This window comes from Chlorocebus sabaeus, chromosome 4 (assembly GCF_047675955.1).
Source record: "Chlorocebus sabaeus isolate Y175 chromosome 4, mChlSab1.0.hap1, whole genome shotgun sequence".
Classification (NCBI taxonomy): Eukaryota; Metazoa; Chordata; class Mammalia; order Primates; family Cercopithecidae; genus Chlorocebus; species Chlorocebus sabaeus.
In genome coordinates, this window is record NC_132907.1 from 30,560,519 (window position 1) to 30,574,327 (window position 13,809).

The following is a 13,809-nucleotide window of genomic DNA, read 5'->3' on the forward strand; positions in this document are numbered from 1 at the left end:
CCAGCCTCATTAAGATAGTTAATCAAAAACATTATTACATATCAAGGATAATGGAAGAAATTCATGGATGTTGATTCTTATCATATCCCCATTTAATTCACTAGTTTGGCTTCTTCACAAACTGGACAAACCATGGCAGATGCAGTGAGTAGACTGCCACAAGCTTACCCAAGAAGCTCCAATAGTAGCTGCTTTGCTGAATGTGGTACCTTTACTGTAACTGATTAATACAACCACAGGTATATGTGTTATGAGAGTTTAAGACAATTCGAAGGATCTCTACTAATTGTAATTATAATAAAAATTATTACAGAAAAAGATGCAAGAAGTTTTAAGAGGATCAGGATTCTAGAGATGTTATGGGTTGCCAATAAGAGTTGCTAATTTTTTTTTTTTTTAATACTTGAAGTTCTAGGGTACATGTGCACAACGTGCAGGTTTGTTACATATGTATACTTGTGCCATGTTGGTGTGCTGCACCCATCAACTCGTCAGCACCCATCAACTTGTCATTTACATCAGGTATAACTCCCAAAGCCATCCCTCCCCCCTCCCGCCCCCTCCTCATAATAGGCCCCAGTGTATGATGTTCCCCTTCCAGAGTCCAGGTGATCGCATTGTTCAGTTCCCACCTATGAGTGAGAACATGCAGTGTTTGGTTTTCTGTTCTTGCGATAGTTTGCTGAGAATGATGGTTTCCAGCTGCATCCATGTCCCTACAAAGGACATGAACTCATCATTTTTTATGGCTGCATAGTATTCCATGGTGTATATGTGTCACATTTTCTTAATCCAATCTGTCACTGATGGACATTTGGGTTGATTCCAATTGTGAATAGTGCCGCAATAAACATACGTGTGCATGTGTCTTTATAGCAGCATGATTTATAATCCTTTGGGTATATCCCCAGTAATGGGATGGCTGGGTCATATGGTACTTCTAGTTCTAGATCCTTGAGGAATCGCCATACTGTTTTCCACAATGGTTGAACCAGTTTACAATCCCACCAACTGTGTAAAAGTGTTCCTATTTCTCCACATCCTCTCCAGCACCTGTTGTTTCCTGACTTTTGAATGATTGCCATTCTAACTGGTGTGAGATGGTATCTCATTGTGGTTTTGATTTGCATTTCTCTGATGGCCAGTGATGATGAGCATTTTTTCATGTGTCTGTTGGCTGTATGCATGTCTTCTTTTGAGAAATGTCTATTCATATCATTTGCCCACTTTTTGATGGGGTTGTTTGTTTTTTTCTCGTAAATTTGTTTGAGTTCTTTGTAGGTTCTGGATATTAGCCCTTTGTCAGATGAGCAGATTGCAAAAATTTTCTCCCATTCTGTAGGTTGCCTGTTGATGCTAGAAGAAAACCTAGGTAATACCATTCAGGATAGAGTTGCTAATTTTATCTACCCTGAAACAAATCAACTATCTTTACGTGTCGCTAGCAGAGGTTTTCAGGGAAGAGATGGGGAGAAAACCTTTAAAAGCCCGGACTAAGTTTTATCAACAGGAAAGTACGTGTGTACTGTTACAAATTATGCCACAATGTTATGGTCTTTTATCTAACAATGAAAAAAGCACTCCATGTTCTCATTGTATAATATTATTACTCAGCAGATGTGTACCTGGGGTATAGCCCAACTCCATGTCCTCAGATGACTTTTTGGAACCCAGCTTCTCCGTCTCCAGTAGACCTCACATGTCCACAGCACACTATGTTTTCATAATATACTTTTTAATCACTGAGTGGTTGAGTACCTGGACATAGCATAACTCCATGTCCTCAGATGACCTTTTGGAACCAGGCTTTTCTATCTGTAGAAAACCTCACCATGCCTCATGACAGCACAGTCTGAGCCTATTAATTTGAGGGTTCTTTCTAGAGAACATCACCTCTATCCACTAAGTTGATGGCATCATATTAAGTGGACTCGGTGACCACGAAGTACTGTGAATGCCATGGTAAAACACATGAACTCCAGGGGATGGGAAATAAACCTTGCAAAGATTAAGGGACCTACTATATCGGTGATGTTTTTAGGGGTCCCATGGTCTTGGGGATGCTGGGACATCCCCTCCAAAATGAAAACAAGTTATTGTGCTTGCATTTCCTATCGTTAATAAAGAACTATGAAGCTTGGTCCCTCCCTTCAGGGTTTGAGGCAGCATATTTCCACTTGGGATGCAGCTGGTCCCAAGATGATATAGCTAATTTTTATCATCTCCCTTAGGGATAGAGCTCTGACCTGTGTATCAGATGAGGTTAAGAATGTTAGTTTTAACTGGGTCCCAGAGCAAGGAGCAGTTCTGCAGCAGGTTTAGAGCACTGGATTAGCAGCCCTGTCACTTGGGTTATATCTGGCAGAGGTCATGGTACTAGAGGTATCTGGGTATTTGAGGATGCTAATGGAGACTCTGGCAAACTCCTATAAGAGAATCACAGCAGAGACCCTTAGGGTTTTGAAGCGAGGCCATGCAATCTGCAGCAGAAAATTCTGAACCATTCAAAAAACAGCTCCTTGGAGGGATGAGGCTGTGATTGGGTCCAACAGCATTGGTTTGTGGTAGACAGAATAATGACTCCTCCAAAGATGTTCACATCCCAATCCCTGGAACCTGCAAATAGGTTATTTTACATGGCAAAAGGAGCTTTGTAGATTTGATTATATTAAGGATCTTGAGATGGGAAAATTATCCTGGATTATCTGAGTAAGCCTGATGTGATGACAAGAGCCCTTATAAGAGGGAAGCAGAGGGGTCCGAGTCAAGGAAGGAGCAGTGATGATGGAAGCAGGAGTTATAAGCAGAGAGGGAGGAGAATTGAAGATGCTACACTGCTGGCCTAAAGATGGAGAAAGGGACCATGAACCAAGAAATGCAGGAGTCCTCTAAAAGCTATAAAGGAAAGGAAATAGATCATTCTCTAGAGCCCCTGGAAGGAATACAGGTTGGCTGTCCCTGGATTTTAGACCAGTGAAACTGATTTCTGACCTCTGGAATGGTCAGTTGATACATTTGCATTGTTTTTAGCCACAAAGTGTGTGGTAATTTGTTACAGCAAAAACAGGAAACGAATACAAGCCTTTCTCACCAAGGCTGGCAGACATTCAGCCTGCTGAATGTCCAACCTGTTGGTAACAGAGATTGACACTGTGCCCATGATACAATGTCATTTCTCGATACGAACTACCTGTCACTTGATGGCAAATTGACTGCATCTACCTGACTAGGATTATCCTGTTTTCTGAATGTAGGTTTGCCTTTACTGTCTGCAGAGTTTCATCCAGCACCATTCTCTGTGGACTCACTGATGTGTGATCTACTGAAATAAGATCCTGCATAGCACTGCCTCAGACCAAGGGTCGCATTTTATAGGAAAGGTTATCAGTGAAAACATGACTACTGGATTCACTGTTCCTATGACATACTCCACCCTGATGGAGTGATGGCATGCTCTTAAAGGAGAGGATACCTTGCAACATTGGGTGTTATGCTCCAGGATCCTCTATTCTTCTTAAACCAATGGTTGCTATATGGTTGTGTCTCCAACAGAGAATATATGGGCCGAAAAATCAAGGGCTGAAAGTAGGAGTGGCCTCAGTAATCCCCTGTATGCTTCCCATTTCTACAACTTTAGAGTCTGTGGGTCTAGAGATACTGGGTCCTAGAGGGGAGAAAATGAGTCCCACTAAACTTTAAGTTACAGCTGTTACCAAGTCACTTTAGATTCCTTATGCCAGTTAACTTGAAGGCAAATAAAAGAGTTATCATACAGACAGGGGTAGCTGGCCCTGATCATCATGGCATGAGAGAGCTACTGCAAAGTAATCATGATGCAGGTAAATATTTGGCACTCAGGTGATCTGATGGATCATCTCTTGGTATTCTCATATCAAGGTTTAACTGTAAGTCGAAAAGAACTGCAAATGCAGTCCAATAAGGGCATGGTAACCCTCAGAATCTCATACCCCTTGATGAGGGTCTAGCCATTCTACTGGGCAACCCAGAAGGGTCAGCCTAGAATGAAGGGTTCTGGAATGGTTGGTAGAGTAGGGAGATGATGAGAATCAGCTATACAGTCTTGGGACCAAATGCATAAGTGGGGGCTGTGGTTTGTCCCACTATCCCTCTTTTTATTTATGGCTCCAGGAATTGTGACAACAGAATTCAGAAGAAACTGTATCTGAATGGAGCAAATTTAATGTGAGAACAAGTGAATCTGAGCAATGCAAGGGGTGAACTGTGATAAATGCTGTAGTGCTTGCCCAGATTTGTGTCACGGGGCCATAACATCATCTCTCAGCTGCTGTAAATGTTGGCAGCTGTAGCATATGCATTCTTTCGCACTTAGCTTTTGTCCACTCATCACTGTTATGGTTATATTCTTGCATATGGTTGTAAGTAGCTGTAATGTAGTCCATTTATTTGTTTTTACTGCTCTATAGCATTCAGTTGCATGAATATACCACAATTTGCTCATTCCATGCTTCTACTGATGGATCTTTGAATTGGTTACAGTTTTTGGCTGCTGCAAATAATGTTGCTCTGAATATTCTTTTACCTGTCTGAATACACACACATATATTTTTGTTGGGTTTCTATCTAGGAATGAAATTATTAGATCAGAGGGCACACAAATGTTCTAGATAATAGATAATGTTAAACAGTTTTCCAAAGTGGTTTGTGTCCTGTTAGGAACTATTTCACAATTCTACGGGTGTGAAGATATTCTCCTATATTATATTCTGTACTGTTTACCTTTTAACTTTGTATCAGTAATCAATTTGGAATTAATTTTTGTGTAAGTCATGAGGCAGCAGTCAAGTTTACATTTTTTTCCATATGGAAATCAATTAACATTTGATTTAAAACACTGTTTAAAAGATTTTCCTTTCCCCAACGTTCTCCAATATGATATCATGCAATGTTTAGTTTGTTTGATTTTTCTCTGTAAAAGAGCTTTAGTTCTAAGCAAGTAATTAAACAGTTATTCGGTTGAACATCTTATGATGTTGGTATTCTTATCCACATTTTACTATGAGGGAACTGAGGCATATGGAAATTAATTTAGTGAACAGGCTCTTCTGTACAAAGATTCTCCTCATAATGCCTTAAACAAGATGGACATTATTTTATTTATTTATTTTAGTGGGTAATAGGATGCAGGTAGGTGGCCCAGGGCTGCTGGATATGAAAATAAATAAAATTTAAGAGCTATTGGAATCCCCCAAACACTTTTAGGTTTGAGAGAGATATGGCTGTGATCTGAGTCAAATATGGTTACAATTTCTGCTCTTAGATTATAGATTAACTGGCTTTCTTGTTTTTCTTGTTTAGTTCATTGGCTAGAGCGAATCAACCACCAAACACTTTAAGCCTTGAGAGAGACATGACTGTGATCTGAGTCAAATGTCGTTACAATCTCTGTTCTTAGATTATAGATCAACTCACTTTCTTATTTTTCTAGTTCAGTTCAATGGCTAGAGAGAATTAAACATCAGGAACAAAACCTTCTGCCTTCTTAATTAATGACTCTTATAATAGATTAATTTTTCCTTTGTTGTCCTGGTTTGCCTAGATCAGACGACAGAAAACCCATGGTTATTGCACCATCTGTAAGAATGTGTTAAGTGTACCCTTCCCAGAAAGAAACACTGCCTATAAGCAAATTGCTATATGTGCCAACCTTGTATGAATAATGTAATTCTGCTAAAATCTCCTCTGTCTCTGCCTATAGAAATGAAATCTTAACTTCCTTACTTTCGAACACCGACTCTATTCCTTTGGAGATGGTGTTTCTGGGTGGTCCATCTTCCCACCTGGGCTTGAAGAAACTCTCTTTACGTTAGATCTTGATTATTTTAGGTTGACATAAGGAACTTCTGCCATCCTCAGTTGGTGTCCATTTCTGGATCCAGCATGGTTGCTTCAGTTCCCATGCTCATGTTCTTATCGCAGAGGGAAGAAAAGAAGATCACAAAAATGCATGCCTTTTATTTAATGAATGTTACTTGGAAATTGCACACTTCCACTCATATACTTTTGGCCAAAATCAGTTATACAGCCACACTCACATCCAGAGGAGCCTGAGAAATGGGAGTCTTTACTTTAGGTGACTAGTGGTGTCTTTGGGTTCTCTATTACTAAAGAAAAAAAAGGAGAGAATGGATGCTGGAACTGCTAGCCACAGGCATGTACTTGGTTGCAGCACGTCTGAGATTCAAACAAAAGTCTATGAACTCCAAGCTGTACTGTACAGCCCTTGGCACCCAGCTGGACCACAATAGTTTGCCCCTTGAAAACCTTCTTGGGATACATTCCTGTCAGAATTTCATTTCTAGATATCTCTCCAGGAATGTAGGGGTGCATGTGTTTGTGTGTGTGTCTCCTTTTATTAGAAAACAAAATAACTTAGTGTTTTTCTTTTTCTTGCTGTAGCTATCAGAAACCCTGAGCTAAATTTAAAGACATTGCTCTTGTTAGTGAAAAAGTTTCTAAACCTGTTTTACTCCTTCCTCCACTGACTTCACTTAGCAGTTTCTTTCTTTCTCTCTTACCTTCTTTTCCAGACCCTTGCTTCCTTCCTCTCTTTCCTTCTCATCCCTCTTTGTGCCTCTCTGTGTCTTCCATTCTCAAAAGCTCTGGTGCCCTGTTGTTTCCTCTCCATATCCCCACTGCCCATATTTTGACAAAGAATAAGCCAAGGAGGGGGTGGAAATAGGGTGGGGAAGAGGATGAAGACAATTAGTGAGTCAAAAATGTCCCTTTCACATATTCATTTTTTAAAACTTTTATTATTAGTTTTTATTACACAAGTAATACATGTTCATTGTAGAAAAATTAGAAAACACAGAAAAGCAAAAAGAAAAAATAATCACCCATAATCCCACTACCCATAACTACTATTAACATTTTAGTTTATGTCCTCCTAGCTTTCTTATGCATATATATACATACATAGATATATTTATATATAATTTTCTTTTTTACAAATATTGTGTCATACTATACATACTGTTTTATAACATGTGTTTTTCATTTAATATATATTGTGAACATCATTGTTTATTCCCTGAAAAATTATACAGATACTACATGCTCATTGTGGAAAAATTAGAAGTTACAGATATGCAAAAAGAAAATAAATATAATTGCTCCAAATCTCACCTCCCAGAGATAAATGCTGTTACACTTTGGCAAGTATCCTTTCAGACTCTTTAATGCACACATGCATGCATATATTTTTAAAAAGGGATTGTACTATAAATATTCCTCTATAACTTTCTTTTTCATCTAACAATATATCTTGTACATTTCAATAAATACACATATGGTGCTTATTCTTAATTGGTACGCAGTATTCCATTGAAAGGATGTACCATATTTAACCAACCCTATAAAGTAGGCTTATTTACATTTTTCTACTTATCCAAATAATGCTGCTATAAACATCCTTTCTTGCATATACTTTTTGAATAATGAATAAATGCATCTTAGCTCATTTTATTTTCTGACCCATTTAAAGGAGAATTTTCCTAAAGTGGAATTACTAGGCATGCAGGAAAAATACATTACCAAAATATTTTTTCAGAAAGGTGGAATCAATTTACATTCCTGTTGACTCTATAAGATAATGTTTATTTCTCTACTTCCTTTTTGTCCCTGGGAACTTTAATTCTTTATACCCTTTGCCTTTCTGACATATAAAAAGGAGTATATAATATTAACTTGCATTTTGTATTACTAGTGTATTAAAACACTTTAACACTTTCATATTTATTATTAGTAGGTTATTTTAGTTTATTATGCATTGCCAGTTTGTGTCCTTGGTCTAATTTTCTGGTGGAAAGTTTGATTCTCCTTGAATGAGAAAATAACATTCATTCATTCATTCATTATTCACTCATTCAGTAAGTATGTTTTCAGCATTTGCTTTGTGTCTGGCACTGTGTTATGTGTTATGGATGCAACAATAAGCAAAATAGACATGGTTGCTGCCTTTTTATACTTCCAATTTAATAGGGGTAAACAGGCAATTAAACAAGCAATAATGAAAACATTCAATAAGGAAAGAATGAAATGGAAACATTTGGTTGAGAAGGGAGTTGTAGATCATGGAAATGTCCCCAAAGTAGTGATGTTTAAGCTCTTAATATGTATTTGAGATCTATACTTTTTGTTGCATATATTGTTTTCTCAATTTAGTTTGTTATTTTTCACTATATAGGATTTTAGCAGTTTTAATAAGTCAAATTCCATTCATCCTTTCTTTCTGTTTTTTTCCTTTGGTGTCACTCAAAGAAAGGCTTCTTTCACACTAAAATTATATAAATATCCACTCATGTTGCCTGCTAGTCTTGTTGTATGTTTATTTATGTGCTTGAATATGTCAATCTTTATTTCATCTGGAATTTATTTTGATAAGAATTATGAGGTATAGATCTAATATTTCTCTCAAGAAATGGCTAACCAGTTATCCCAATATAAATTAATAACCTAAACTTTTCTGATCAATCTGAAATGTCATTTTTATAATATACTCAATTCTTTTATATTCTTAGGTCTATTATGGTCTGTATATTTAATTCTAATAATTTATTCTGAGGCCAATAGTATCACAGCTTTTTCTCATCCTACCTATGGTTACCTGAAAGTTGAGCATTTTGTATTTGGTGACATTCCTAAGACAAAGAAATGATAGACATTGCTTGGGTATGTGTGGGTAAGGTGGGAAGTTTGGCTGGATGATATCCGTAATCCTTTCAATGTTGACACTTTCATAGTTTTAAATTCCAGATAGGATCATTGTTAATTTGGTCCATTTGTTTGCTGTTTAAAACAAAGTAGATGCTTTTACATTCTCTGTGTCTTTATTTCCCCTCACTCTGAAGCGTAGCTTTCAGTAGGTGGCAGTATTGCCAAACACTCAGTATCCCAACTGGTTTCGTAGAAGCGCAGAGAAACAAAATGGTCTGGCAATTTTAGAATTTCCCCCAAGAGCTTTAATTCATTAGAGGAGGCATCAGGACTATGCTACTTCTAAAACACTCTTTGTACCCCTGAATAATGGCATAACCAGAGGTTAGTAGTGAATCTGCTCCTAGATGCGTGCAAAACATTAGTGGACAGATTTTGTTTTTTTTTTTTTTTTTTTTGCTGTTTTTGTTTTGTTTTGTTTTTTTAAGTGACACCTTGGTTTTGTGGGCATTTCTTATCTTACCCAAAAGTGCCTTTGGGCCCAGCCACTGACTGATTTAAAACCCAGAAATGTGGTTTTAAACAATGTGGTGGTGGTGGAATTCAGGTGATTTTTATTTTCTATTTGGTAGTATTTTTCAGATTTCCCACAAAGAACATGTATTGTCTTTGTAATCTGAAAAAAAGAAATCAACACAGGATATTAAAGATATGGTGGGAAAATGGGTGAATGTATGCCACAAAAGTTTACATCCTTTTCTGTTTCAAGCATGTGAGTATGTGCGACAAAATGCGTTCAATGTTCTCTTCTTAACCCTAAAGATCGGCTCAGTGTTATTGCTAATCTGAAAGCAAATTACCAGCAGGAAGCCAAGACAGTAGAACTTTATCGCTTGGAACCACACCTGAGAAAATCCTTTGGTAGGTGAGAGGAGAGTGGGGCAGCTCATAAGGGATGCACTGGCCTATCTAATGGGAGACAGTGAATTAACTACTGTAACCATGGGCCAGTGTAGGTTACCAGGATTTTGAGCACTAAACTTAATTTTAGGATATGTTACTGAAAGAGGGTCTTTAGATCTTGGAGTTTATCTGTGGGAACTACAAAACTGATCAAAGGCTGGAAAACAGGCACTATGAATAAAATATACTGTAGTTAAATATATTACCTTAAATATGCAAAGTCTGGCTAGGTAATTAGACAAATTCCCATCTCCATGAATAGCTACTACAGTCTTTTTAGACATGGAGGTGAGACCTGAATTTATTAACAGTCTTCAGTTGTACAAAGGACAATTGCACAGAAGGTAAGTGTTACTTTCGCACTGAGACTAAGGCGAGAATGAACACAAGTTAACCAAGCAGAAGTTATTCAGGTCAGGCATTTAGAAGAACGTGCTGAACAACAAGATTGGGCTTATCAGTTAATAACTTTGCATGGATTACTAGGAACTAGACTGAAGCTAGAGTTCAATATAGTTGAAGTATAGGAGAGGGGATAGGCAGGTGCTGAGAGCTGCCAAACTGGGCTACTTCAACATTTCAAAAACAATGGATCTTAAGTGAAATGACCTTAGGGGGTGAAAATGAATTACATTCAGGAAGGGATATTAAGCTTAAATCAAGGTTTGCAGACCAGGTAAGTCTGGGTTGCTTGTTTTCCCAGGGAGTATTCACCCTAAGAGTCTTTAAATAGCCGAATTGTTTTACAAATATTTGATTCAGAAAATTGTGATTTTCTCGTATAGCTGTCCGTGGCTACTTCTTTTTTGAAGCCAGGTATACCTATAACCATGCATTAATTACTGGTTCATTGGAACATGACTCTAGATTCAAAGAATAAGGCCAAAAACCAGCTGGTATGTTCTAAATAGAGACCTGTATAACGTTCTCTTCCAACCCTTTAATTCTTTCACTTTCAATCAAAAGAGCTAGGAGACAATTCCAAGTATAATTTCCACATTGGATATTAGGGTGAACTATATGAAATTGCCATTTTGTAGGTCAAAACAGTCAAATATAGGAAATTTCATATAATTCAACCTAATACAGTAATTATTACAGTAGTTCATCTGTACCTCTCTTCATCTTCACTAAAGCAAAAGGCCTTAATATATTTAGTTTTTAAGTAAAAATATTGGTATACATATAAACGCCTGTGCACATAAGTATTGGGAAAGAACAGGGTTGGGATTAAAGATGTGTCTTTAATAAACCACTTATCGGCATCTAGCTCATCCTTCTATTGTACTAGACACTGGTGCCTCCTGTCTGACTTGAAGGTTTTTCAGACTATGGAAAACAAGAAAAGAAATGCAAAGACTTGATCTCTCAGCCCATGGGAAATTCTGTCTGGGAAATGGGCCAAAGGAAGAACAGGGGACGGTATAACAAAATTTGTACCATGTTACAAGTTTAGTGAAGGAAGATCACAACAAAGCTGTGAGCAGAAAAACAAAGCATGTGGCTTCCTCCTTTCTAAAATATAGTATTGCTTAATGTGTCCTGCTTTCAAGAGTCTAAGCGTAAGACAAGACACCAACTACACATTGGAAAAGTCTTATGTGCATAGTCATCTAAAATGAGACAAGCTTAGCTTAACTAAAAAACTTTATTAACAATGTAAAATGTTAAATATTTTTATGATCTGAGCTAATTCCAGCATGCCCTATAAGATTTAACACTATGCTGATGTGCAGACACCATGCTTCAGATTTCAATTAGAACAAAATGTAATAATATTTGATTTTACATTTGAGGGTAATTGTATATGTTACTACACCATTTCCTAACTGAATTACTTCATTCTCCAAGAAGCTAAAAAAGACATCATTGGATCAAAAAGAAATTAGTTGCCCATATGCATTTGTACGAAGGTATTAGGATTATTGTGTATTTACAAAATTTTAGTACTTTTCGTATGTGGTTTTTGTTGCATTATAAATTAAGATACTTTTATGTTGAAGCTCTTAAATGCCGACAGAATGGAAGACTAAATGTAAATGAGTGCCGAGAAAGCAATAGGTGAGGTGGTATATGTTTGCTTATAATATTATTTCTAATGATATTGATAGATTGGATTTTTGAACACAGTTTTCAGCTTTAAATAGATTTCTAAGTTTAAAGACTTCTTTCATATACGATAAATTTTAACATGAGATCAGCAAGAGTTATAGATATACTATTATATGTGAAATATTTTTTCTCTGTATAATACATTTAAAAAAATCTTTAAATAATTTAAAAATCATAATTCTTGCATCTGTCATGGCATGGTTTGGAGCAGACATGCACAATGTCAGCTTTAAAATTTCCTTTTAAAAACAGCTTGCTTTTTGAATCTGTTCTTTTTTTTCTCGACGGCAGCTGCTTTCAAGTGTAAAATCATTTAAAAGGGCAAGGGGAGGCAGATAAAAGTAATAAGGAAGCATAGAAAACATAGTCAAAAACCGGTAACTGTGTGGTTCCGCTGTCTGGAGGTCCTCAGGTTTTGTGATTTTTTTTCAGATGTTCTCAGTGGGTTTCCAGGAGGAGCCACCTAGCTTGAGACGAGACAACACAGCCCAAAGAACCTTCTCTTCCGTCTTCTCACCAGGGGGTAGGGAGTTAGATTCAGAAGGCTGCTGTCATCTGTGATGGGACATAATGTGCACATGAATGAGGTGTAGACACAACAACCTGCTTTTTAGGAAGTGGCTTTAAAAATCCATCATCCTCCTAATCAGGATTTCTCAACTTCAGCACTGTTGGCATTTTGGACCAGGTAATTCTTGGTTGTGGGGTACTGTCCTGAGCACTGTGGGGTGGTTAGCAGCATCCCTCAATTCATCAGATGCCAGTAGCACTGTGTGACAATTTGTGACAACCAAAAATATCCCCAGCTATGACCAAATGTTCCTTGGTGTGGGGGAGGCAAAATAGTTCAAGGCTGAGAACCACTGCTTAAAATTGAATTGAAACTACTTAGAGGCAATCTTTCAGTTGGGAAATGTATATACCTTATTTGAAAGAACCCATGCTTACAAGTAAGATTGACTTCTTTTCTAAACCTGCCTCGGCTATTTGCCAGTTCTGTGACTTTGAACATGTAACTGAAGCTTGCTAAGCTGTCTGTAAAATAGAGTTTAATAAAACTTAGCCCAGGTGAGGATTACATGAAATAATCTATGAAAAAGATTTAGCTATGATGAGTAGCTTACTGTCTAGCGTAGAGGAAGCATTTAGTTAAAATAGCTATTATTAACTATTTTCCTTTCCATTGGATCATTATCACGCCTTCATTCATCGACTTCATGTCTTTTCATGTTTCAACTATTTCCTATTGAGTCTTTTCTCAGCACTTTCTGTAGATTTCTGTACACAAGGGCATTCAGAGAAGACTGCCAGCTGTTGAATTAATAAGTTTTGGTTTGAAATTTTTAGGATGATGACAAGTAGAGGAAGAAATAAACCAGTAAACCTAATCTGGTTTAAAGAGTTGCGTTTTTTAAAAAAGTGCAAACCAAAAGAGAAGGTGGGTAGAAATACCCTGTTGAAGCAGAACTGGCCAATGTGGGTCCCAGAGGCAAAGGACTACGAGGGGATAATCTAGAATTTTCCAACTGGGGCAGTGCTAGGACATGGTCAGACTGGAGCTAAGAACAACAAAATGGTTGATTGGCGTTGGTGACTGATATGTACCCAAGCTCTGCCAAGACTATTTGCACTTTCCTTCCAGAGTGGGGCTAAGGAGTTCCCTCCTTTCCCCGTCCTAACCTTAAAGGGGATGGAAGCTTGGCAAAGGGCACAGAAGCAGAAGTTAGATGAAGAGATAGCTAAAGTGAAAAATGTGCCCCACCTGAATTGAACTGATTCATAGAAGAGGGCTTGTTTTTCTTGATTACTGAACCTAGATGCTGTAAACCCAAATAAAATTGTAAGCCCCACAACCACCTGAATGGACCCCTCCTCTCAGCCAACTGCATTCCAAAGTTAACTTGAAAAACTAGTTCAGGCCATGTTGGGAAGAGGCAGTTGAACATTCTTCATTATATCATCCTCCCATTTGGAATTCAGACAAAGCTAACTAGAGTTAACATCAACACAGAGATCTTAAGACTGATAGAACAGACT

General features: G+C 37.5%; 1 protein-coding gene across 1 annotated transcript in view; it reads right to left on the reverse strand.

Moving 5' to 3' along the window:
- Nucleotides 1-9,130: 9,130 nt before the first annotated feature.
- The window catches only part of RGS7BP (regulator of G protein signaling 7 binding protein), a 110,857-nt gene continuing 106,178 nt past the window's right edge, over nucleotides 9,131-13,809 (reverse strand). Inside the window, exon 6 of the mRNA XM_007973809.3 lies at nucleotides 9,131-12,327. Coding sequence (XP_007972000.1) covers nucleotides 12,236-12,327 — 92 coding nt within the window. The 3' untranslated portion in view covers nucleotides 9,131-12,235. The remainder of the gene's footprint in view (nucleotides 12,328-13,809) is intronic.